General features: G+C 31.1%; 1 protein-coding gene across 6 annotated transcripts in view; it reads left to right on the top strand.

The window, feature by feature from the left end:
* The window catches only part of LOC127499717 (xaa-Pro dipeptidase-like), a 99,113-nt gene that overhangs the window by 3,097 nt on the left and 69,954 nt on the right, over positions 1-26,062 (top strand). For all 6 annotated transcript variants that reach the window (XM_051870235.1, XM_051870241.1, XM_051870239.1 and 3 more), the window contains exons 3-7: positions 3,402-3,529; positions 8,447-8,510; positions 20,744-20,791; positions 21,953-22,014; positions 22,383-22,427. In XM_051870235.1, coding sequence (XP_051726195.1) covers positions 3,402-3,529; positions 8,447-8,510; positions 20,744-20,791; positions 21,953-22,014; positions 22,383-22,427 — 347 coding nt within the window. The remainder of the gene's footprint in view (positions 1-3,401; positions 3,530-8,446; positions 8,511-20,743; positions 20,792-21,952; positions 22,015-22,382; positions 22,428-26,062) is intronic.

The following is a 26,062-nucleotide window of genomic DNA, read 5'->3' as shown; positions in this document are numbered from 1 at the left end:
AGTAATAAAAAATAGTGGATTATGTTATATCGTGTTTATTATGTTATATAATGTAATATATGATATTATGCATTTTATTATATTATTATATTTTGTAATATATTATGTTATATTATATTATTAATTATATAAACGTTAATTTTTACAGAATTAAAGTAAATGATATGGGCCTATTTTATTATAGTTTTCTATTATATACAAAAATAGTGTAAAATAGAGTATTGTTTATTATTTTTAATTTGTTATATTGTTATAAAATATTATATTATTTTATATTATATTATGTTTTTTTATTATATAAATTTCTATTATTATATACAATTCCAAGTAACAAAAAATAGTGTATATTATATTATATTATATTATATTATATTATATAAACATTAATTTTCACAGCATGAAAGTAAATCATATGGGCCTATTTTATTATAATTTTATATTATTTTATACAATTCCAAGTAACAAAAAAATTGTGTATTATGGTTGTTATATTATGTTTATATGTAATATAATATAATATAATAAAACATTTTATTTTCACATAATTAAAGTAAATCATTATTATATACAATTCCAAGTAACAAAATAGTTTATATTATATTATATTATATTATATTATATTATATTATATTATATTATATTATATTATATTATATTATATTATATAAACTATTTTAACAGTCAATCGTCAGCACAAAATTCATGATCATAACAGTCCTAACTAAAACATTATTAAAATTAAATGTTTTATTTGTTATTTAATATGTTTTAATGCACCTTAGCTAACATGAACAGTTAACAAAGATGAATAAATACTCTAACAAATGTATCGCTCATTATTAGTTAATGTTAGTTAATGCATGTTAACAGATTAGACCTTATTGTGAAGTGTTACCACTCTTTACTTCAGACTTTAGAGACTTGCATCAGATGCAGTTTTACGAGCGCTAAAGAATGGTCACTTCCAAAATGATACCTGATTTATGTGACTTTTGAATGTCCGCCAATGGAGGATAAAGCTGGACTGTACTAACCAGCCAAACCTCGTCCTGTTCATCGCAGTGGACGTCTGATTTTTCATGCATCACCACAACAGCTACCAAAAACTGCTGCATGCATCGTGCATTGGCGAGAAACATCTCGATGACTTGGCGGTTTTGTTTCTAATTGATTATTGAGTGTTCGTCTTCCCATTATACCAGTTCGTAAGTGGTGCTCTTGTTTATGTTATGCTAAATGGTAATTTGTGTTGGCAAGAGGCGTGTGAGTTCAGACCTTTTATTTCAGCTCTACGGTTGGGTGTCTGATAGAGCCTCGTAATTTACTGCATTTACATAAGTTGATTGAACATAATGAGGAGCGTGTTTCTCATTCATTAGCTACAAAAATGTCCACATCCTGTGTTGTTTGGCAGAGATTGCGCTGGTATCTCATGGAGCGAGTCTTGCGATTTTGTTGTGATGTTTATTACTTGAGGCCTTCCTGCTTTCATCATAATTTAACTGTAAATAATTCATAACCATTAATTTGCTTGTCTTGTGTTGTAGTTTTTTTCCTTCTTTTTGAAGTGTTAACTTGCACGTTTCTAATTTGAATCAAATTCGTGGCACATTTCTAATTGCGCACAGTTTCTGCTCGTTAATGTGCGCGTGCCCTCCGGTGATTTTATTTCACCGCTCCATTACACAATCCGTACAGAAGGTGAACTCTGTAATGCGCTCAAGACAATAAAATCACTTGAGCACAAGGGAATCATCCTCTGTGGATGAGATACTGCGGTTATCTGATCGTGTTCGAGAGCGAGCCGTTCAGCCTCTGCTGGAGATCTCACCCAACTGAAGATTGACTGCTTTTTATTCATGAGTGTGAATTTGAAATAAATTGGCCACAACCCACAGGATGTTGAATTGCAATGATACAAGATACATTTACTGAAATGCAATTCAAAGAAATGCAACGCAGTCACACACCAGAGGAGATTCATTAGCCGAGTGCAAACTTCAGCAAATTTCAAAAATGAATACATATTAATAATCAAAAGTTTATTTATTCATAAACCAATGCACTCACACACTCACAAAAAAATAAATAAAAAGTCTTTTGTGGAGAATCATTTCTTTTCCTAATCTATAAACCTGGCATTGTATATTCCAAATATTATTTGCTCTGTGAAAAGATAGAAGCATCTGTTAAATTTAATTTAATTTAATTTAATTTAATTTAATTTAATTTAATTTAATTTAATTTAATTTAATTTGTATTTATTTTATTTTAATTTAATTTAATTTAAAATTAAATTAAATTAAAATATTTTAATTTAAATAAAAAATATGTATTTTTTTATTTTAAATTAAATTAAATTGAATTGAATTATATTATATTATATTATTAAAATAAAATAAAATATTAAATTAAATTATTTTTATTTTATTTGTATGTTATTTAATTTTTAGTTTTTTATTTTTAGTTTATTTTATTTCTAATTTCTTAATTATAATTTCATTTTAATTTAATTATTTTTATTTTATTTTATTTTTTAATTTATTTTATTTTAATTTAATTTTAAAATAAAATAAAATTGTATTATATTATATTAAAATAAAACAATAAAATATTAAATTAAATTCTTTTATTTTAATTTAATTTAATTTAATTTAATTTAATTTATTTTAATTTTAATTTAATTTTTATTTTATTTTATTTTTATTTTATTTTATTTCTAATTTATTTATTTTATATTTTAATTTCTTAAATTATATATATTTTTTATTATTCTTTATTATTTATTTATTTTATTTATGATTTTATTTATTAATATCAGAAAAACGTTATTAATTTATTTAATTTAAAGAAAGCCACTTATAGGGCTTTCTTTGAAATTAATTTTGTTCTACTCAACTTTTATTGACTTCTTTGCTTGTTAGTTAGCGCAGCGAGACTCTCTTCAAACTCAACCATGACAAATGACTGACCGCTTATGTCAATGTCCACTATAGCTCCTCTTGCTACAATGATAAAAATGCATTGTGTGCAGTGTGTTGCATTATGAATTGCATTCTGACACATTTTGTAGCACAGCAATGCATGAAATCAAGCTTGCATAGTTAAGTGTTTGCATACGTTTCAGGCCTAAAGGCACAAACAATTTCATAGCACAAACAATATATAATTTCATAGCACATCAATACTCCAGTTTGAGTCAGCCGTGGCATTATTAACCATTTGTATTAATAACACTGAATCCTCTCTGGGTTATGGCTCATTTCAGGAATACAGTCCATAGAAACACGGTTACATGTGTATGTATGGAAATGATGCTGTATGGTTGAGTTCAGTTTGCTCGCTTTATGTACAGAAGAGGCTCTTAAACCTCTCGCTGAGTCAGATGTGTTGTTTTGCAGGAGTCGTTTTTCCACTGGACCTTTGGTGTGACTGAGGCCGACTGCTATGGTGCCATCGACGTGGACTCCAAGAAATCCATCCTGTTTGTTCCCAAGCTGCCGGAGAGCTACGCCACATGGATGGGCGAGTGAGTGACTCTCTCATTCTCTCAGATGGGTGAATTCTGATGTGCATGTGTAATTTTCATGCTCACTGATGTCTGCTGATATGATGGCCTTGAAAATGTGTGGAGTCAGCAAACAGTTTATTTTTCTGACTCTGTATAGTTTCACTGGAATGTATTTCTGTGTTTGCTTCTGAGACCCTCAGTGATTTTATATATACAGCACCGGTCAAAAGTTTGGAAACATTACTATTTTTAATGTTTTTGAAAGAAGTCTCTTATGCTCATCAAGACTGCATTTATTTGATCAAAAATACAAAAAAAACAGTAATATTGTGAGAAATTATTTCAATTTAAAATAATGGTTTTCTATGTGAATATATTGTAAAATGTAATTTATTCCTGTGATCAAAGCTGAATTTTCAGCATCATTACTCCAGTCTTCAGTGTCACATGATCCTTCAGAAATCATTCTAATATGATGATTTATTATCAATTTTAGATTTTTTTCTAACAATATAAGTCTTTACTATAACTTTTTTATCAGTTTAACACATCCTTGCTGAATAAAAGTACAAAAAGTTTACAAAAAAAAAGACTGACCTCAAACGGTAGTGGATATTGTTAGAAAAGATTTCTATTTTAAATAAATGCTGTTCTTTTTAACTTTCTATTCATCAAAGAATCCTAAAAAAAAAAGTGTCACAAGTTATAAAAAAAAATATTAATCAGCACAACTGTTATAAATAAATGATCATATTAGAATGATTTCTGAAGGATCATGTGACACTGAAGACTGGAGTAATGATGCTGAAAATTCAGCTTTGATTACAGAAATAAATTATATTTTAAAGTATATTATAATAGAAAGCCATTATTTTACATTGTATTTTTCACATTTTTACTGTTTTTTCTGTATTTTTTTATCAAATAAATGCAGCCTTGATGAGCATAAGAGACTTCTTTCAAAAACATAGCAATGTGTCCAAACTTTTGACCGGTACTGTGTGTGTATTATATATATATATATATATATATATATATATAATAAAAACAGTAAAAATGTAAAATATTTTTACAATTTAAAATAAGTGTTTTCTATGTGAATATATAGTAAAATGTAATTTATTTCTGTGATCAAAGCTGAATTTTCAGCATCATTACTCCAGTCTTCAGTGTCACATGATCCTTCAGAAATCATTCTGATATGATGATTTGATGATCAAGAAACATTTCTGATTATTATCAATGTTGAAAACAGTCGTGCTGCTTAATATTATTTTATAACCTGTGATACTTTTTCAGGATTCTTTGATGAATAAAAAGTTAAAAAATATCAGCATTTATTTAAAATAGAAATCTTTTGTAACAATATACACTACCGTTCAAAAGTTTGGGGTCTTTAATTTTTTTTTCTTTCTTTTTTTTTTTGAAAGAAATTAATACAGCACGGATGTGTTAAATTGCTAAAATAAAGTGATAGTAAAGATTTATATTGTTAGAAAAGATTTATATTTTGAATAAATGCTGTTCTTTTTAACATTTTATTCATCAGTGAATCCTGAAAAAAGTATCACAGGTTCCAAAAAAACATTAAGCAACACAACTGTTTCCAACATTGATAATAACTGAGTATCAAATCATCATATCAGAATGATTTCTGAAGGATCATGTGACACTGAAGACTGGAGTAATGATGCTGAAAATTCAGCTTTGTATCACAGAAATAAATTCGATTTTAAAATATATTAAAATAGAAAACCATAATTTTAAATTGTAATAATTTCTCACAATATTATTGTTTTTTCTGTATTTATTTATTATGAAATAAATGCAGTCTTAATGAGCATAAGAGACTTCGTTCAAAAACATTAAAAATAGTAATGTTTCCAAACTTTTGACTGGTAGTGTGTGTGTGTGTATATATATATATGTATGTATATGTATGTATATATATATATATATATATATATATATAATGTATCATTTTTTTGATGTATCATATCATATTTATATATCATAATATCAACAGAAACATCCTCTCCCAATCCTCCTCATAATGTGAAAACAGGCAGGCATGAAAATCGAGCTCTGAAAGGTTCTGGGAATCATAAAAGCCTTGCAGTTATGATGTGTTATTGAAGCAGTCGGAAGTGTAAAGAGATCCGCTTTGAGACGGACGGTACAGTCGGAGTTTGCTGTCGAGCTTTGAAATCAGCCTGCTTTTTAAACCTTCCTTTCAAAGGTGCTGCGGTAAATTCTCTTCCTGTTCATGCTGGAGCGCTGCTGGATAAGCTGTCCTGATCTAATACATGCGGCCGTGGTTTCCCCGGTTCATCTGATGAGTTTGTTACAGGATGGTTCGGGGCGTCTCGGGTCAGCAGCTCTTCTGATGGGCTTGTTTTTGCGGCTGCTGTGATCAGTGACCCCACGTTCAATTCTCCCTGTATTACAGTGTTTCTGGATGTCATGAAGTGCATTATTCACGTGACATGTAAACCCACATATGAGATCGATTACATCGGGTTAATGACTTTACGTTTATTTAACAGCCTAACGCATAATTAATTACATAATTAGTGGTGTTAAGACAAGCTTCGCTATTACTAGTGCTCACACTGGAGTTAATGATTTGCTCAAACCCTGACCTTTAATATCACACTTCAGCATGACACTCGTCCTTCACAGTTTGTGCTACAGACGGGAATGATTGCTTAATTCATGCTGCAGGTTTCAGAGATATTTATCTCATTCATTTTCTCCATAGGGATTTTAAAAATTCATTAGTAAAGATTTCTAAGCCTTGAACCAAACCAACCAGCTCTGAGATGAATCGCAGCATTATACGTTGTGATTTAAAGACACATTTCTGAGGGAATGAATGAACTACTCGTCCGATTAAGCATTGTGAATGACCTACAGTAATCGAATCAGCCATTACAATACAATACAAACTATTGACAAGTCATAGATTGTAAGTTTAATAATAAATGCAACTTTTAATAGAAAATATTCAAATATAGACAGTAGTTTTAGATCAGTCGATTACTTCATGTACTGTATAATGATTCAAACTTTTTTTTCTCTTTTCAGGATTGTTGGTATTTAGTACTTATTGACCAACTAAACACTAGTTTTCTAAAAATGAAGCTAAAACCACACAGATTGAAAAGTTTGGGGTCAGTAAAATTTTAATGGTTTTGAGAAGTCTCTTCTGCTCACCAATGTTGCATTTATTTGATCAAAAATGTAAAAATAAAAAAAAAAAAATATTACAATTTAAAATAACAGGTTTGTTTGTAGTTTTTGTTGGCTTTATTTCTTCAAAATGTTATGTTCAGATGGAACTGAAGATTATTTATATATATATATATATATACATATATATATATATATATATATATATATATATATATATATATATATATATATATATATATATATATATATATATAAAATGATTAAATAAAATGAAATTACAATACATAAAATATAATAAAAAATGTATATAATATTACAATAATTATTATAAAATAAATTATAATATTTAAAATATAAAAATATCACTATATATATATATATATATAATTTTATTATTTTATATTGTATTTATTATTTTGTCATAATAAAATTAAATTCTATGATTGTTTATATTAATTTCATATAATAATAATAATAATAATAATATAATTAATATATGTATTATTATTATTAATTTTTATTATAATATATCTTTAGTCATTTTATTAATGTTGTATTATTGTAGTTGTTGTTATTTATTCATATTAATTTATTAATTACTAATTTTTATATATATATATATATATATATATATATATATATATATATATATATATATATATATAACCTTGTTTATATTAATTTTTATGCCTGTATGTATTTTAATGTTGTTATAAATATATTTTATTTTCTAATAAATATTATATTATATTATTTTTATATATTATATTTTATTATATAATATATATATATATAATATATATATATAATAATTTGTTAATTTTATATAATGATAGTGTATAGGATAGTGGGTAGGATAAAAATTATGAAATATTATTACAATTTAAAATAACTGTTTTTTATGTGACTATATAGTAAAATGTAATTTATTCCTGTGATCAAAGCTGAATTTTCAGCATCATTACTCCAGTCTTCAGTGTCACATGATCCTTCAGAAATCATTCTAATATGATGATTTGATACTCAGGAAACTTTTCTGATTATTATCAATGTTGAAAACCGTTCATATTTTTGTGGAAACCATCATATATTTTGTTTTTCAGGATTCTTTGAATAGAAAGTTCAAAACAACAGAATAGAATCTTTTGTAACATTATAAATGTCTTTACTGTCACTTTTGATCAATTTAATGCATCTTTGCAGAATAAAAACATTATTTTCTTTAAAAAAAAAAAATCTTACTGACCCCAAACTTTTGTATTGTAGTGTATGTAAATCAGTTTTTCTGTAGAGAAAATTAATGGTCTATAACCCAAATATCCTTATTTTCTGCATCATGCCAGCAAAGGGCAAAATCAAGCATGCAAACTTTTCAGCCGTGTTTCTATATTAGTAAAACTCTCAAAGTTATTGATGTGCAATTTGAAAATGAGGTTGGAGTGTGTTTGCATGAATACTTCACTTCCAAAAACACTTGACATCAAGAGTCCATTTACTTGATTATCCGAGGCCTGCAGAGACCATTAGCAGAATCAAGATTTAAGTCCAGTCTTCTGTCCAGAGTATCAGTTATCAATGCATTTTAAAATCGCATGAATAATCAGCCCCAAATGACCCTCATTAAAAATGTGAAGAGAACAGATTTTGTTTGATCACGTAAAAACAAGAAGGATCAAAACGCAGTACGTCACTCCACAGGAAGTTCTCATTAAACCTCTTTCCTTCTGTGTGTGTCGACAGGATCTACCCGCCTGAACACTTCAAGGAGAAGTACGCCGTAGATGAGGTGCATTACACCACTGACGTGAGTAGTGTTCAACTTTTAATAAGTGCAAATATTAGTATGCAGCTAAACATTTCTTGTGCTCGTTCATTTGTCCTCATTAGTTTTGTCTTATATAATGCAGATAATGAAGTTCCTTTTGTGGCCTTGAGCTGGTTTCTAACTGGGCTGGTTTTGTTTGTAGTTTTTGTTGGCTTTATTTCTTTAAAATTAGTGTTTTGTTCAGATGAAACTGAAGATTATATATAAAAAAAAAAAATAAAAAAAAAAGACTAAATAAAATAAAAAATATAATATAATATATAAAATATAATATAAAAATTAATGTAATATAATATTTATTATAGAAAATTTCAATATACATGCATAAAATATTAATATAAACAATTTTATATATATATATATATATATATATAATTTTTATTATTATTTTATAATTATTGTATTTGTTATTATTTTGCTATAATAAATTAAAATTATATATAATTATTTATTATTTTATAATAATAATATAACATGTATATAATATAATTTATATTATTATATTATATTTATATTAATTATAATATATCTTTAGTCATTTTATTATTGTTGTATTATTATTGTAGTTGTTGTTGTTGTTATTTATTTATATTAAATTATTAATTACTTTTTTATATATTATATATAATTCATATATAATCGGTATAGTAAATATATTAATTTATTTTATAATAAATATTATAATATAATATTTTATATATATATATATATATATATATATATATATATATATATATAAATTAGTTTGTTAATTTCCTATAATAATAATGATAATGTATTATAAATTTATATTATATATATTTTTTTTTTATTTAGTCATCTTATTATTGTTGTATTATTATTATTATTATTATTATTATTATTATTATTATTGTAGTTGTTATTTATTAATATTAATTCATTATATTAATGTTTATACAATAATAATAGTAGTAATCATAATATGTATTCATTATAATTTTATATTATAATTTTTTTTTTTTTTATTTAGTCATTTTGTGATTAGTTAGATTAGCTTGTGATCAGTTTTGGTGCCGATTTAATGGTCAAATTAAGTTTTTCGCTCATGTACAGTACAATACAAAATAGTTAGATAGCAGGTTATCCATCCTGATTGACCGAAATTTTGTTAATGGAACAAGTGCACTGTCCATACGTTACGTTTGCTTACTGGCCGATGCAATGATATTAAAATTAGCCAAATATCGAAAGGTTAATCGGCCTGGTCGATATATATCAATATTGATTATGTCCTTGAGAGAGCGAGAACAGTGTGGTGTAAGTCAGTGCACTAATGAAAACTTTTATAGGAAATTCACATTTTAAAATCCTAAAGGCAGCAAGAAGATCCTCAGGAATAAATTAAATGAGAGCATATAGCAGTTTAGATCCCTGCAGACTCTGGGAAGATAATTATTTTTCTCTAACGGTATCAAACACACGCAGCATGTTAAGATGCAGCAGTTTAAGTATAATTGTGAGTTGTTAGCTGGGATATCGGCGCCTCTAGCCATGGGTCACTTCTCTACATGTAGAAAGCAGTCATGCTTGCATTATGAATAATTCGCTGTTTTAAAATGCTCTCAAAGATGTTTTTTTCTAATGTCAAGAGCTCTGCTTCCAAAAATCAAGTGAGCTTCCAAGACAGCATTTCAAGTCCTTTCCAAAAGGCAGAAAAATTACATTTACATTTATGCATTTGGCAGATGCTTTCATTCGAAGTGACATAAATTGCATTCATGGTACACATTTTTTTATCATTTCAAAGATGCCTAATTTTGGCCAAATTCTAAGACAGTCCTTCACATGAAAGGCAATCCGTCATTGCATTGGTATGAGCTCAGTTAAAAGTTGGTTGACGGCAACTACAGCAATTTATATTGAAGTTCAAATTGAATCTTCATCCATTGACCGCTGCAAACTGCACTAGTTAAAATTGTTCTCTCGGGTCTTGATTAAAAGAGAGTAGTTCTGCAATGCATGCTGGTCCGGTGATGCCCATCCTGCTTAAGTTGACAGGTTTTCAGAATGACATGTACTGTATAAAATGATGAAGCATGTGAAAGGGGATTTTGTGCTTAGTTTTGTCTAAATGACCCTCATTTAGAAATGTAATTGTGAACGATTGTGCCTCAGTGTGAGCAGGTCAGAATGTCTCAGAGTTGACACTGTAATTGCTGCTTATTTTTCAGGTTCAAATGGAACAAAAGCCATTTAAAAAGATACATTTATAATAGTAGTCTATATATTATGTTCCTGTTAGGGCTGTGCATGTTGATGTAGACCTGTCAGATGGACATATTTCATCACGTCTCAATGTTTTTTATAATCTCACAGCATGAATGCTATGTTTAAGAAAAGTGTAACTTTAGATGTATAACAAGGTATATATATGAGCAATATCACACTCGTAGCCGTGAGATATGGCTGTATATCAGCATGCTGTGATTCGGACGTAGGTAATCACAGCGAGTGTGATATTGCGTTTATACAACATTTCGACGGCACAAGTGTGTAAATACATAAGAAATAACAATGGAGTGTCTTTAAAAATCCTCTTTTGTCTCATTATATTTTGTACAGTATTATTGAGAGAGAGAGAAAGAGAGAGAGATCGCTTGAGCGAGCATTACCTGTGTCTGATATAACATTCATTCTTCCGGTCGATGTCCATAAAGGGAGGATGTAATGCTATTTCATGCATTCTGACTTATTTACACTTTTAAAGAGTTGCATTCTCACGCTAAACATGGCTAAAGTTTCAAAACACGAGATGTACGTATGATGGAGTATTTCTGTGCCAAATACCCGTTTTTTTAACCGGGTTTCGGAGAGTTTTTTTTTCCAAGTATGGCCTGTATGACATCAAAAGAGAGCAGAATTTCTTGTATAGGCACTTCTCCCTGATAAGCGTGCACACACACGTCACCCAGAGCAAGAGCAAGAGCACGCCCATCAACGCATTTCGTTCGGGATACGGAAGCTGAGAGATTTTTCAACAATAGCCCAATTCAGGGGCTGCACCCTTTGAAGGCTGCATACATCATCGAGGCAGTCTCATTTAAGAAAAATAAGATTGCAACGTAAGAAAGAAATTACAGTATTTTACACCTCACAATGAATATCAGTCAATTTTATTACGGTTACTTTTCTTAAATATGACATCCTTGATGAAGTATTCAGCCTTCAAATGCGACCTCCGAAGGACACAGCCTCCGAAATGAGACACAGCTCCTGTCACCGAAGGAGTGTGTTTTTGGTAGTGAGGGAAAGATTACCTTTTTCAGCTTCCCAAAGAACCCAGCGTTAAGGGAACAGAGGATGAAGTTTGTTTTTCCGGGGCAGCAACGGAGTTGTGCACGTATGTTTGTTTGTTCCCGGGATTTCGGTGATGAATGCTTTGTAAACAAGTCCCAGTTCGGGGCTGAATTTGCAGATCGCAGGTGGTGAGTAAAACTGCATCAGATGTCTGTGTTTTGTGGCAATCGGCACGCAAGTGCATATAATGTAAACAACACGAACGTTTTTGTTCCCTTTGTATTTATAATGATGCCGCAGCTAGCAGACGATCTCTATGCAAAAGCTGCGCACGCTTGTGACTCTTTAGCTTCGCCCACGACACTGACGGCAGACACGCCTCCAGGAGCTCGGCTTTTTTCAGAAAGACTCGGTTTAGCGTATATATCTTTTATAATAAAACTAAATACTTTTCGGAGATATGAAGGATGCATTGTTACTCTAGACGTACTCAAGATTAACATGAGATTGGCAGAAACTCTGTGTGATACCCCCCCATAATGTTATATCCATCATAAAATCCATTTGAATGTCCGCTGAGGAAAGCGAGCTTTGTATTTGTCCTTTTTACAGTTAAGGGAATTTTCCATAACAGCTCTGAAACGACATCCTTTGTTTATAAAAGTCTCTTTCAATTTAAAGTCTCTGACTCATTCACTCGTAAGTTTGCCGCCATCTAAAGGCATATTAATGTAACTTTCACTCAATCCATATTACGCACTAATGACCCCTTTCTCAATACCAAATACAACATATTATTTATATAAAATATTTATTGAACAACAATATTTAAATTAAGAACAATAGCCATTATAAATGACAATAGCACGATTCGATTTGTTCAGGAACAAGAAATAGATTAATAAGACCAAAGATTGCCTGTTTTATATACCCAAAATTAATTATATCTCATGTTTAAACCACTATAAGAGCTAGCAGCAAATCCCTGAAGCACTGGCCGAGATGAAGCTGTTCTCGGCGGGTACTCGAGCACTGAACGGCGGCTGACGGCCTGGAGCTCACATTTTCGAAAACGTCTGAACAAACTGTAAAATAGGCGCTATGATTAAATATGAGCCACATATTTCATGTCTAAACAACTACATTCTCGTCTAAAAAAAACTTAAAACTACAGTTCGTGGAACAACAAGTGTAGTATTTGTAAAAATTACGGTGGATTTGCTCAGCCGCCATGACAGTCGCTTCAAGCGGAGTAATACAAACGGTGAAAAGGTAGGAGTGCTGTCACTAGAATATCGCACGGCTCTCAGCCAATCAGATTCGAGAACCAGAAAGAACTGTTGTGTATGTGTACATATATATGTCATTTTTTACTTCCATTTGAATGGTTACTGGTCAACGCAGTGACATTGAAATGGCCAGATATTGGCCTGGTTGTTATATATAGTCGTGGTAATCAAAAGATGAAGATGTTTTTGTGTTTTCCCTTTTTCATTGGAATGCACAAGTGCATCACAATCTCTCCTCAACTCTTTTCTTCTCTTTGTGTGCGTGAGCGTTAATGACCTTCTCCTGAGGTTCCTCTCAGCGCTGCTTAAACAGATCATTTGAGAAGGCAAACAGAGCTGCTGGGAGCAGAAAACAGAGGGAGATATCTGTAATCTTACAAAACAAATGAAATCTCCAAGGCAAATACACAACACCCACAAGCTCCCTGCGTTTAATCCCGAGCGCTAACAGACCCTGAGACGGGCCGCATCGGGATGCACGACACGCTGAGGGTCTTTGACATTCAGAAACGTCCCCTTCTTCGGCTGTTGCCCTCAGCTGCTAGATAATATACGCAAGAATGACTTTGAGAGTCCTCGGACTGTGTGAATGTCTTTGCATTTGTTGAATTAATGCAGACTTGATCACAAGATGCTGTCGTGGTTTGCTTGTTGCTGCTGTGGGAGTGAACTTGACGTGGTGCAAACTTCAGTTTAATGTGCAAAAACAAATACATTCATATGATGATTTCCCCTTTTCTGTTGTTTGTTTGAGCATTTTGGGTATTTTTTTGCCCAACCAATGGCAGATCGGAGATTTCAGGAAGCCTGACATTATCTGTTAATGTTAGTTGATGCAGTATTAATAAATACTGTAAAAATATACTAATTCATGATTGCTAATGTATGTAATATTAACAAATGAGACCTTTATTATAACCGTTACCACTATTTTTGCAGTGGGACCTTTTTATTTGGGTCATTGACGAATAAGGTTTTTAAAAGTGTAAAAGAAACCTAATGAAGATATAATTAATTTTGAAATTTTATTAAGTGTTAACAATGAGATTATGTGTGTTTTTATTATACAATTAACAATTTTTTTACAAGGTGGACAAAATTGGTCACCAAAAGTCATTCAGTTTAACCAAAAATTTTGGTTTTACCGAATGACAATATTTTCAAACAATGCTAACAGGCTGATATCTAGCTAGCTAGCAAAAGGACAATCAAACATTTTATATTTAGTACAAGTTTTTAAAATATTACAACATTTTCCATGTTTTATAGCGGTTGTACCAAATGACCTGATGTTTCGGGACATGCGTATGAGCAAGAGAAAACATGAATTTTTCAAATAGTTAAAAGAGAGTTAGTTACTTTGCTTCATGACCATGTGGAACTTTGCAGGTGTCTGAATGACGTCACATCCTGTCACATGATATTGACCACATGACTTGATCCAAAATGGTCCCTTTATCTTGGTTACTCCGAATGACATCAATGAAATTAATTTTTCCGGATATTCTTTCTCATAACGACTTCTACACATAATTTTAATACTATTTTACACTATGTTGATATATGATGATATAAAATCATGGCAGAATAAAAAATATATACATTTATTACATTTTAAGACATTTTAATCACAAATGAAATGGCTGTATTGGCCTTTGGACAGTTAAACCGAATGACACTTCAAAATCTTTAAAATACCTTTATATGTAGCAAAATATAGTTAAAACCTTTTAAATTCAATAAAAGAGATCTAGTTGTACTACCTTACATACTTTGGATGTCATATCTTTGTTTTTTGTTATTATTGAGGCCTTTGGACAAAAAAATAAATAAATAATTACCCGTCACGTCGTTGACCCGATTACAAACCTGTAAGACTTACTTTCAGATTCAAAAGACGTCAATCTAGTTATAAAAAAATGCCTAACATTTGTTTTCATTTTTAAAATAGAAATGACTAGACTGTATATAAGATGTCTGTCTAAATGGTCACACAGAAAGGGGAAAGGGGATTAATTGACTTTGTGATTTATGCATATTTTAAGCATATTTTATTGCATGTCCTGCTTTTAATGACATTAGCAACATTTTATTCAGGAAGTACATTAATGGACATTTTTAAGAAAGTTTCTCTTGGGGAAAAATGACTTTTTTCATGAAATATCAAATTGAAAGATATATTTTTGTTGATATTGGTATTAATGTTGTTGTTATTTTCATTTATTTATTTTTTGTTTGTAGAGATATTATTAAGATGTTTTATACAATTAATTGAAATATTATTGTTACACTGCAAAAAAAATGATGTTCTTCCTCAGTATTTTTGTCTTGTTTTCCAGTACAAATATTTAAACGTTCTTAAATCAAGATACATTTACTGGAAAATTAAGTCTTGTTTAAAAAAAATGAATCAAAATTAAGTGAGTTTTTGCTCAAAACAAGGAACAAATATCTGCCAATGTTGCTAATTTCTCTTTGAATTAAGTTTATTTTTCTGACCACATTGGCAGATATTTGTTCATATTTTAAGCATAAACTCACTTCATTTTGATAATTTTTTTCAGAAAAGACTTCATCTTTTGTCATTTTTATTCTCAAGTAAATGTGTCTTGATTTCAGAATGTTTAGATGGATGTTTGTACTGGAAAACCAGACAAAAACACTATTTTTTTGCAGTGTATTATGATTATTTTCAATGTTATTCCTCTTGAGTTTGTCATGAATATAGCATTTGATGCAGATATGACATTAAATGATAAATAAGTAATTTAGAGTCATAAGTCAAACCTTGCCTGCTTACAAAATAATAAAATATTTATACCACAGAACCGTAAAGATGATGTACAGCTGCTGCACGGTGTCTACATTTATGCAGTTGTCATTCATATGTCAATTTCCACATTTCCTCTGTTGTCTTTTAGCATTTTTATGTCCATCTAATGGAAGATTGGAGATTTCAGTAAGCCTGTCATTATTTTTGCAGTTCTGTTTAGTGACGTTAGTGGTGTAGAAATGATCCACTTCAGCTTCAGATTGTGTTTTAAGCTGAGATGCACTGCGCTTGATTTAGTCTTGAGTATTTTTTGCAGATAATTAATTTTTTTGTCAACGAGCAGTTGGTCTGTGTTCAAGTGCAGCAGCTGGAGTTACACATTCAGTTCTCGGGCGTTTGTCCTGATCCGATCCCGTCACACTCACAGCTGCTTGACTCCTCCATAATATTCAGTCAGGCACGTACTGATTGCTTTAATGACAGTAATTTTCCACTTACATTGAGATGTGTTGCTATTCAGCCCAGTAGGCGAGAACGTCAAATGAAAACACTATTGATTTTGTTTACATTGATTTTTTGACATTTTGAGCCCATTAATCTTGATCACTCATAAAATTTGAATAATGAAGGGTGTTTGACATGGCCGCCAGACTCAATTAAACGTGGATTTTTGTTAAAATGTTTTAAAAGTTGGCCATTAATCTTGCCTGTCACTTTTTCCTTCATCTGTCTTCAATAATCTTCTCAACAATAGCTCTGAGTAAGCAATTTGTTTAAAACTTCTCAGTTTTATTTATAAATTTTTCAGAACTCTGATTAATGTATGTTTGCTTTAATTAAGAAAACGATCACAATTCTTTTGATCCATTTAAGACAGAGTGCAGAATTTTATGTATATATAGATTAATTTTGAACAAGACACGATATATTTTTATGGTAACACTTTGAAATAAGGTTTCATTTAGTTAATGCACTGTGAACTTACATGAACCAATGTTTTATTAACTAAGATTAATAAATACTGTACAATACATATTGTTCATTGTTAGTTTGTTAACTAATGCATTAATCCTAACCTTATTGTAAAGTGTTCCTGATATTTTTTGCACCTTTTTATTTGCAAACCTGTGACTTTCTTTCAGAGTCATAAGTCAAACCTGGCCTGCTTACAAAATAATAAAATATTTATACCGCAGAAACGTTAAGATGATGTACAGCTGCTGCACAGCGTCGACATTTATTCTACGGGTACGAGGGTTTCGCTGAGAAAGTCAAATAATTATTAGTCGGTTGGTCAGTAACTTTTATAAGGAACTGCAACATACACATCTGCTGTTATAAAAACATAATACGCTTGTATGTTATTATAAGACCACAGAATGCATTTAAGAAGAATTAAGTGCAGCTTTTTGGGTTACTCTCTAATTTAACAATAGTTAATGCATTAACTGTTAATCAGCAATATATTTTACAGCATTTATTAACCGTTGTTAAAGGGTTAGTTCACCCAAAAATGAAAATAATGTCATTTATTACTCACCCTCATGTTGTTCCACACCCGTAAGACCTTTGTTAATCTTCGGAACACAAATTAAGATATTTTTGTTGAAATCCGATGGCTCAGTGAGGCCTGCATAGCCAGCAATGACATTTCCTCTCTCAAGATCCATAAATGTACTAAAGACATATTTAAATCAGTTCATGTGAGTACAGTGGTTCAGCAACGAGAATATGTTTGGTGCGCCAAAAAAAAACAAAATAACGACTTGTATAGTGATGGCTGATTTCAAAACACTGCTTCAGGAAGCTTCGGAGCGTTATGAATCTTTTGTGTCGAATCAGCGGTTCGGAGTCACGTGATTTCAGCAGTTTGGCGGTTTGATACGCGATCCGAATCATGATTCGATACGCTGATTCATTACGCTCCGAAGCTTCATGAAGCAGTCTTTTGAAATCGGCCATCACTATAATAAGTCATTATTTCGTTTTTTTGCCGCACCAAAAATATTCTCGTCGCTTTATAATAATAATATTGAACCACTGTACTCACATGAACTGATTTAAATATGTTTTTAGTACATTAATGGATCTTGAGAGAGGAAATGTCATTGCTGGCTATGGCTAAGTTAACTGGCTAAGTTAACTAATGTTAACAAATGAAACCTTATTGTGTTTGTTTAAAGTGTAACTTTGCTGACTTTCAACCCGCATTGTATTGAAATCGTCGGTAGTGTGTGTAAATGTTTACTCGTTCTTTGTGTTAACAGGACCGAGAAATGCACATTTAACTGTCAGTAAAAAGTCATCGGATGACGCATTTTACTTTTGACAGCTCCAGTGCTTTCGTGAAAACTACAGATTGTACTACCGCATTTTTTAACCTGTATGCGAAGGCGTTTTGCTTCTGGGGTTTGGGCGGAACTGACTGAACGTGAGTTTCTTTCAGTTTCTCCCTCCGTTTGGACTAAAACACTGTGTTGTGGTCATCCAATTTGAAATGTTGACTACAAACACGGAGGTTTACAGCGTTCTCTCCATATTTATGATTCTTTGCAGCTTTTAGTCACTGCCTACAACACGCTAGATCCTTCACAGGAAACCAAAAGTAACTCGAAAGTAACCCGCTAAACGCCTACTCTTTAAATTCTTGCACCCGGGAACAATACAAGTCGACACCATTATGACTAAAAGTTTGCTAAGAAGTATTTCCTACTAAAGCAAGAAGGTGGCTGCGGACGTACTGCATTTGCAATGTTGTTATTATCATGTTACCTAAGAGTGTCAGTTGCATCATTCATAAATCCTCTCCCATGGTCTCATGGGATAGTAAAGTGTCAATCGTATGCACACTTAGAAGGTCATGCGGGGACTTTTCGCCTACTCTTTTATGAGTACTGTGTATTCAGACATGCTACTCTTGTGACACACTGTTTTCCGCCTACTTTATAGTAGGGAAGTATGCGATTACAGACGCAGCCGCTGTTTGACTCTGGTATATCATATCCATAGTAGACTGGTGGGAGTGGCTTTGTACGGCAATATGCCCAGTGCATTATGGGTGTTGAAGTTTTCCTACCTATTTGGCAAAAGGGAAGACGACAGCCTTTTTTCATGTGACGTTCTTTTTCAGACGAACACAATCAGAGTTTTATTAAAAAATATCCTGGCTTTTCCAAGCTTTATAATGGGAGTGAATGGGGGTCGGGATTTTGAAACCCAAAACGGCGCATCCATCCATCATAAAAGTAATCCATACGGCTCCAGTGGGTTAATAAAGGCCTTCTGAAGCAAAGTGATGTGTTTTTGTAAGAAAAATATCCATATTTATAACTTTATAAACTGTAATCACTAGCTTCCGGTAATGGCCGTCCGTGCATTCACGAGAGTCGAGTTTCGGCAGAAGGATGACCTCTCACCTGACGTATGATGTAGCTCCTCTTCTCTTATATCAAAATCGTCCAACATTTTTCTTTAAAACGTTTCATTTTAGATTACTAATTTGTGACCAGCATTTTGTTTTGCTCTATCCTCTGCGCTTCAGTGTTCATCATACGTCCTACATCATACGTCGGGGTCAGAGGTCACCCTTCTGCTGGAACTGGACTCTCTTGTGAACGCGTTACCGGAAGCTAGTGATTACAGTTTATAAAGTTATAAATATGGATATTTTTCTTACAAAAACACATTGCTTCGCTTCAGAAGGCCTTTATTAACCCGCTGGAGTCGTATGGATTACTTTTATGATGGATGGATGCACTTTTTTGAGCTTCAAAATCTCGGGTACCATTCACTCCCATTATAAAGCTTGGAAGAGCCAGGACATTATTTAATATAACTCTGATTGTGTTTGTCTGAAAGAAGAGTCACATACACCTAGGATGGCTTGAGGGTGAGTAAATCATGGGATAATTTTCATTTTTGGATGAACTATCCCTTTTAAAGTTTCATTGAAAGCCCATTTTTACCAGTGGTTTAATGTCTGATTAGTTTTGGTTGATTTTGTTTGGAGTAATATATACAGTATGTATAGTCGACGCTGTCATAAGCACAATATTTTAAATCATGTTTTGACTCCATAAACATCTCCTGATCTGTCCCTCAGCTCATATTCTCTAGACGTGGTATGTTTGTAATTTGTTGGATAAGGAACGTTAAGCATTCGCCCCCTGCGTGGCATTAATCTGATGTTCTCGCTGGGTTCATTCGTTCAGGACGGAGAGAGACGCTGAAAGCTTCATTTACTCTTCAGTCTGTTGTCATAGGTCAATCTGTTTTCCTGACAGCTGTATTAGAAGAGGATAATAGAGCCTGGCCTTTCTTAAATAATTGCTTTTGCATGAGATGTTTAACAATGCTTTGTGGCCCATGCATAAAAATAACAGTTTACATGTTTGGAACAACATGAGGTTGAGTAAATAATGACAAAAAATGATGAACCATCCCTTTAACATTCAGTGCTGGTGTCGTCTGTATGGATTTCTGCAGATCTTTTGGGTGAAGTATCAGGCAGAAATGTGGATTCTGCTTAGAAATCTGCCCTGAGGTAAAATAGTCTGCGTTTGATTCGTCCTGTGGGTTTAAAATGCTTCTTATCCACTCCTTGGAGCACATAAGACAGCTCAGGTGTTCTTTCCCAGAATCCTTTGCTCATCTTGTTCACACAGTACAGCTGGCTGAAGATTATTGATGATTCATGCTTTCATTGGTTGACATTTAAGGTGTCTGTCAGATGTCTGCCACCACCGCTGGTTCTTCTTTTCATAAGGAAATCTCACCTCATTTTTGTTCGTTAGTGTTCCTGTCAGTGGCGTCCAGGGGTTTTCACTGATATTTTTAGAAGCACATGATGTTTTGCTTAAATTATCCACTCTAATGAAAGCTTTTCTCCACAGATTGCTGATGTGCTGAACAAAATGAAGCCAAGTGTCCTCCTCACATTGGTAAAATCTTTATTTATTTCAAGTGAAGTTTTTCAGGATATCAACCATGTCTTTTATTGTTATTTGGAGTAAAATATATATTTTAAATAGAAAATGTAGTAATAATAATAATATATTATAGATTTTGTATTTTAATTTTTATATCATAAATTATAAGTGTATTCAATTCAATTTATCATATTATTATTATTATTATTATAATATTTTTATTAAAATATATATATATATATATATATATATATATATTTATATATATTTTATATATTAATTTTATTTTATATATATATATATATATATATATATATATATATATATATATATATATATATATAGTAATTTTAGTATTTTTTTATACTATACTACCATTTTTGTTATTTTTATTATTTATTATCATTATTTATATAAATTAATTTTATATTTTTTGTATTATTTATTATTATTTTATATATATTTAAATAAATAAAAATAATATATATTTAAAAAATTATAATAATGATAATAAATGAAAATAATAAATGATAGTATAGTATAAAAAATTACTAAAATTGATAATAGTATAAAACTTTTTTATACATTTATTATTATTTTATGTATATAATTCATTTTATGTAAAAAAAAAATCTTTATATATATATATATATATATATATATATTAAATAATGATAAATAATAATAAAAAAATAATATATTATAAAAAATTACTCAAATTAATAAGTAATAGTACAAAACTTACTTTTTATATATTATTATTATTTTTTTATTTTTTTTATGTATACAAATAATTTTATGTAAAAATATATGTATATGTATATATATATATATATATATATATATATATAATTTGTAGTATAGTAAAGTAAATTATAGTATATTATTAAAAAAATAACTAAAATTATTTATATATATATATATATATATATATATATATATATATATATATATATATATATATATATATATATTTATTTATTTATTTTTCATTTTGGGGTGAATCGTGACCTGGGTATGTTTTCATAAGTCTCCCTCTGTTAGGAATTATGTGAAATTGTGATAATTCAGACATCCACAGTGGAAGTAACAGTGTGATTTTACTTCTGTTCTATTACCTTGGATAACGAGATAATGAGAAGGTTTAACGTCTCTTTCTCTGTGTGTCTGTAGCGGGGAGTGAACACTGACAGCGGCAGCACCTGTCGTGAAGCGTCCTTTGAAGGCATCAGCCAGTGAGTTTCATCCATTATTCAGAGTTCTGTTCCTGAAACTCATTCCAGGGAAAGTAGCACACGAAACCTCCATGTGCTCGGATAAAAAGACGGACCCGTTTAGACTCATGCACAAAAAGACTCCTAATGAGAAAGATCTTCACCGTTGTCTGTTACTGGAACATTTATACATGAGAAAGTAATTAAACGTGTGAATGTCATTGCGTTAGATACAAAATATCAAAGCAGATGTCAAACAAAGAGCACAAGCGCACTTTTCAAACAAAACATCACGGGGGTTGAAATGTTAAAACAATAGATGTAGTGTTGGAAATGACACAAAACATTATTTTGTGTTGTTTTGATCATGTTTTTCTTCTCTTCTGCAGGTTTCAGGTGAATAATTCCTTGCTGCACCCTGTGATTGTGGAGTGGTGAGTGTTATTTATATCACAGACGTAAATGTCAAAACATTTGAACCTTTTAACACTGTGTTTCACTCGATTTAGACTTTTGTTCTGCAACCTATATGTGATTGATGTCTTAATAACTAAAGCTCAAAACTGTGCTCGTTACTAAAGTCCAATTAACAAAATCAAAGCAAGTTTGCCAGTTATTCCAATTAGCAAACGTTTGATCATTGATGAAAGGTAAAGTAGACGGCAATTACTGGAGCTTCATTAGGGGTGAAGTTGGATTGTTTCATCTTTTTGTGTTTTGATTGTCATTGCATCGTTTTAAAAGTTTGTTCTTAATGTGTTTGAGAAGATCAGCTTGTTTAATCACTCTTGTATTTAATTAACAGAGCATCATTAAGCATTCAGACACAATGAAATATACTGAAATCATATGTTCATTATGTTATTCTTCATAGAAATGTGAATTTTTGATATTAAACAAATGATACTCAAACGCTCTTCTCATGAGGGAGTCGCTGTTGAAAGGCATATGAAACGCTTCAGCTAATTTCAGCAGAATGACTCTGTCATGACTGAGAGCTCTTCATTCTCATGACAACACCACAAACAATTTGCCATCAATCGCTCTCTTTCTCTCTCAAGCCTCCCGGCAGGTCTATAAGGCCGGTGTTTGGCTGTAATGGTCTGCGTGCTTCTTTCGCTGTTGTGTGCATTAGGTTTTCTCCTCTATTACTCGCTGGAAAGCGGCTCATTACGGTTTCCCTTCACTTTCCTGCTAACATGGTTGTTTCCTTCTGTTTCTCACCTTCACTTATTACCTCAAGATTTCCAGAGAGAATTTGCCGTTTGCTTCTCCATGATGAAGCATTTCGCAAATATCAAAGACCTGCACACAAAGTTATGGAAGCTTGTTTCCGCCACTGAATCAAAAATAAAAAAGCGTGATTTTTATCTCACAATTCTGACTTTTTTTTCTCGCATTTGTGAGTTATAAAGTCAGAATTGCAAGATATAAAGTCAAAATTGCGAGTTATAAAGTCAGAATTGCGTGATGTAAAGTCAGAATTGCGAGTTATAAAGTCAGAATTGCAAGATATAAAGTCAGAATTGAGATATTAAGTGAGAATTGTGAGTTATAAAGTCAGAATTGAGATATAAAGTCAGAATTGTGAGTTATAAAGTCAGAATTGAGATTATAAAGTCAGAATTGTGTGATATAAAGTCAGAATTGTGATATAAAGTCAGAATTGAGATATAAAGTCAGAATTGTGAGTTATAAAGTCAGAATTGAGATATAAAGTCAGAATTGCAAGATATAAAGTCAAAATTGCGAGTTATAAAGTCAGAATTGCGTGATGTAAAGTCAGAATTGCGAGTTATAAAGTCAGAATTGCAAGATATAAAGTCAGAATTGTGTGATGTAAAGTCAGAATTGCAAGTTATAAAGTCGGAATTGCGAGTTATAAAGTCAGAATTGAGATATTAAGTGAGAATTGTGAGTTATAAAGTCAGAATTGAGATATAAAGTCAGAATTGTGAGTTATAAAGTCAGAATTGAGATTATAAAGTCAGAATTGTGTGATATAAAGTCAGAATTGTGATATAAAGTCAGAATTGAGATATAAAGTCAGAATTGTGAGTTATAAAGTCAGAATTGAGATATAAAGTCAGAATTGCGAGTTATAAAGTCAGAATTGCAAGTTATAAAGTCAGAATTGCGAGTTATAAAGTCAGAATTGCGAGTTATAAAGTCAGAATTGCGAGTTATAAAGTCAGAATTTTAAGATATAAAGTCAGAATTGTGAGTTATAAAGTCAGAATTGTGAGTTATAAAGTCAGAATTGCGAGTTATAAAGTCAGAATTGAGATATAAAGTCAGAATTGTGTGATATAAAGTCAGAATTGTGAGTTATAAAGTCAGAATTGCGTGTTGTAAAGTCAGAATTGCGAGTTATAAAGTCAGAATTAAGATATAAAGTCAGAATTGTGTGATATAAAGTCAGAATTGCAAGATATAAAGTCAGAATTGTGTGATGTAAAGTCAGAATTGCAAGTTATAAAGTCGGAATTGCGAGTTATAAAGTCAGAATTGAGATATTAAGTGAGAATTGTGAGTTATAAAGTCAGAATTGAGATATAAAGTCAGAATTGTGAGTTATAAAGTCAGAATTGAGATATAAAGTCAGAATTGCGAGTTATAAAGTCAGAATTGCGAGTTATAAAGTCAGAATTTTAAGATATAAAGTCAGAATTGTGAGTTATAAAGTCAGAATTGTGAGTTATAAAGTCAGAATTGCGAGTTATAAAGTCAGAATTGAGATATAAAGTCAGAATTGTGTGATATAAAGTCAGAATTGTGAGTTATAAAGTCAGAATTGCGTGTTGTAAAGTCAGAATTGCGAGTTATAAAGTCAGAATTAAGATATAAAGTCAGAATTGTGTGATATAAAGTCAGAATTGTGTGATATAAAGTCAGAATTGAGATTATAAAGTCAGAATTGTGTGATATAAAGTCAGAATTGTGTGATATAAAGTCAGAATTGTGATATAAAGTCAGAATTGAGATATAAAGTCAGAATTGTGAGTTATAAAGTCAGAATTGAGATATAAAGTCAGAATTGTGTGATAAAGTCAGAATTGTGAGATATAAAGTCAGAATTGCGAAATAAAAAGTCGAAATTATCCTTTATTTTTTTATTCCGTGGCGGAAACAAGCTTCTATAGTTTTTACTGTAAATGCAACTAAAATTGGTGAGCAAATCTTTTCAACCCCAAATTTTTGATTGGTAATCCATTAAGACAAGTAAATACCCTTTATTTTCCAAAGCAGACATTATTTACTAATATGGGTGGTGAATTATTGATAAATTTTCATGTGTTTGTAAGTCTGTGATCAGTGCTTTAGAAAAGAGCTGGTTTCCATCAGAAATGTAGGTTGAAAGACACTTCTTGTTCAGTAGTAAAAAATTTCTGCAGTAAAACTGCATTCACAGCCTGCTTTGCTTCTGCAATCTGATGGTGTACTTCTGATATATATCTGTACTGAGATATTGATAGTGATGTCAGCTGAAAAATTATGAATATAAACATTTTTATCGAATAACATGCACTGATGAATTATTCACAGACCAAGAACATGCATTAAAAAAACGGCGTCAATTTTGATTTCATATTGACTGTTCGAGGCGTGCACACAAACAACATGAGTTGTCAAATCAGACAAGTAAATATTTTTATAACATCAATCCTCATACTGTTTAACAAACCCCATATTTACTGCAGAATTCCTGATGAAAGAGATCCCATGATCCGTGTGTTAAACGTTCAGTGCCCTGGAATAGAGATAAAAATCACATCGCTGATCGTAACCATGGGTTACCGCTCTCTCTCTCTCTCAGTGTGTGTGTGTGTGTGTGTGTGCAGTGTTATATTTAGACGTGTTATTAGAAAGTTTGCACATTCACACTGAGTCATAGGAGATGTCAAGATGCTTCAGTAATGCAGGCAGCTTCATTAAGACACAAGTGAAGATGCTCGACCAGGAATAGACGGTGGAGGTGAAGAAAAAAACAGTAACTCACTAAGGAGAGAAAAAAGTGCTGATTTCTCTGACGTCAGTCCTGCTGTGTTTGGGCTAAATTTAGGGTTGA

The sequence above is a fragment of the Ctenopharyngodon idella genome, chromosome 18 (assembly GCF_019924925.1).
Source record: "Ctenopharyngodon idella isolate HZGC_01 chromosome 18, HZGC01, whole genome shotgun sequence".
Taxonomy (NCBI): Eukaryota; Metazoa; Chordata; class Actinopteri; order Cypriniformes; family Xenocyprididae; genus Ctenopharyngodon; species Ctenopharyngodon idella.
The sequence above is the reverse complement of the archived record's forward strand: the minus strand, read 5'-3'. Positions and strand labels throughout refer to the sequence as shown.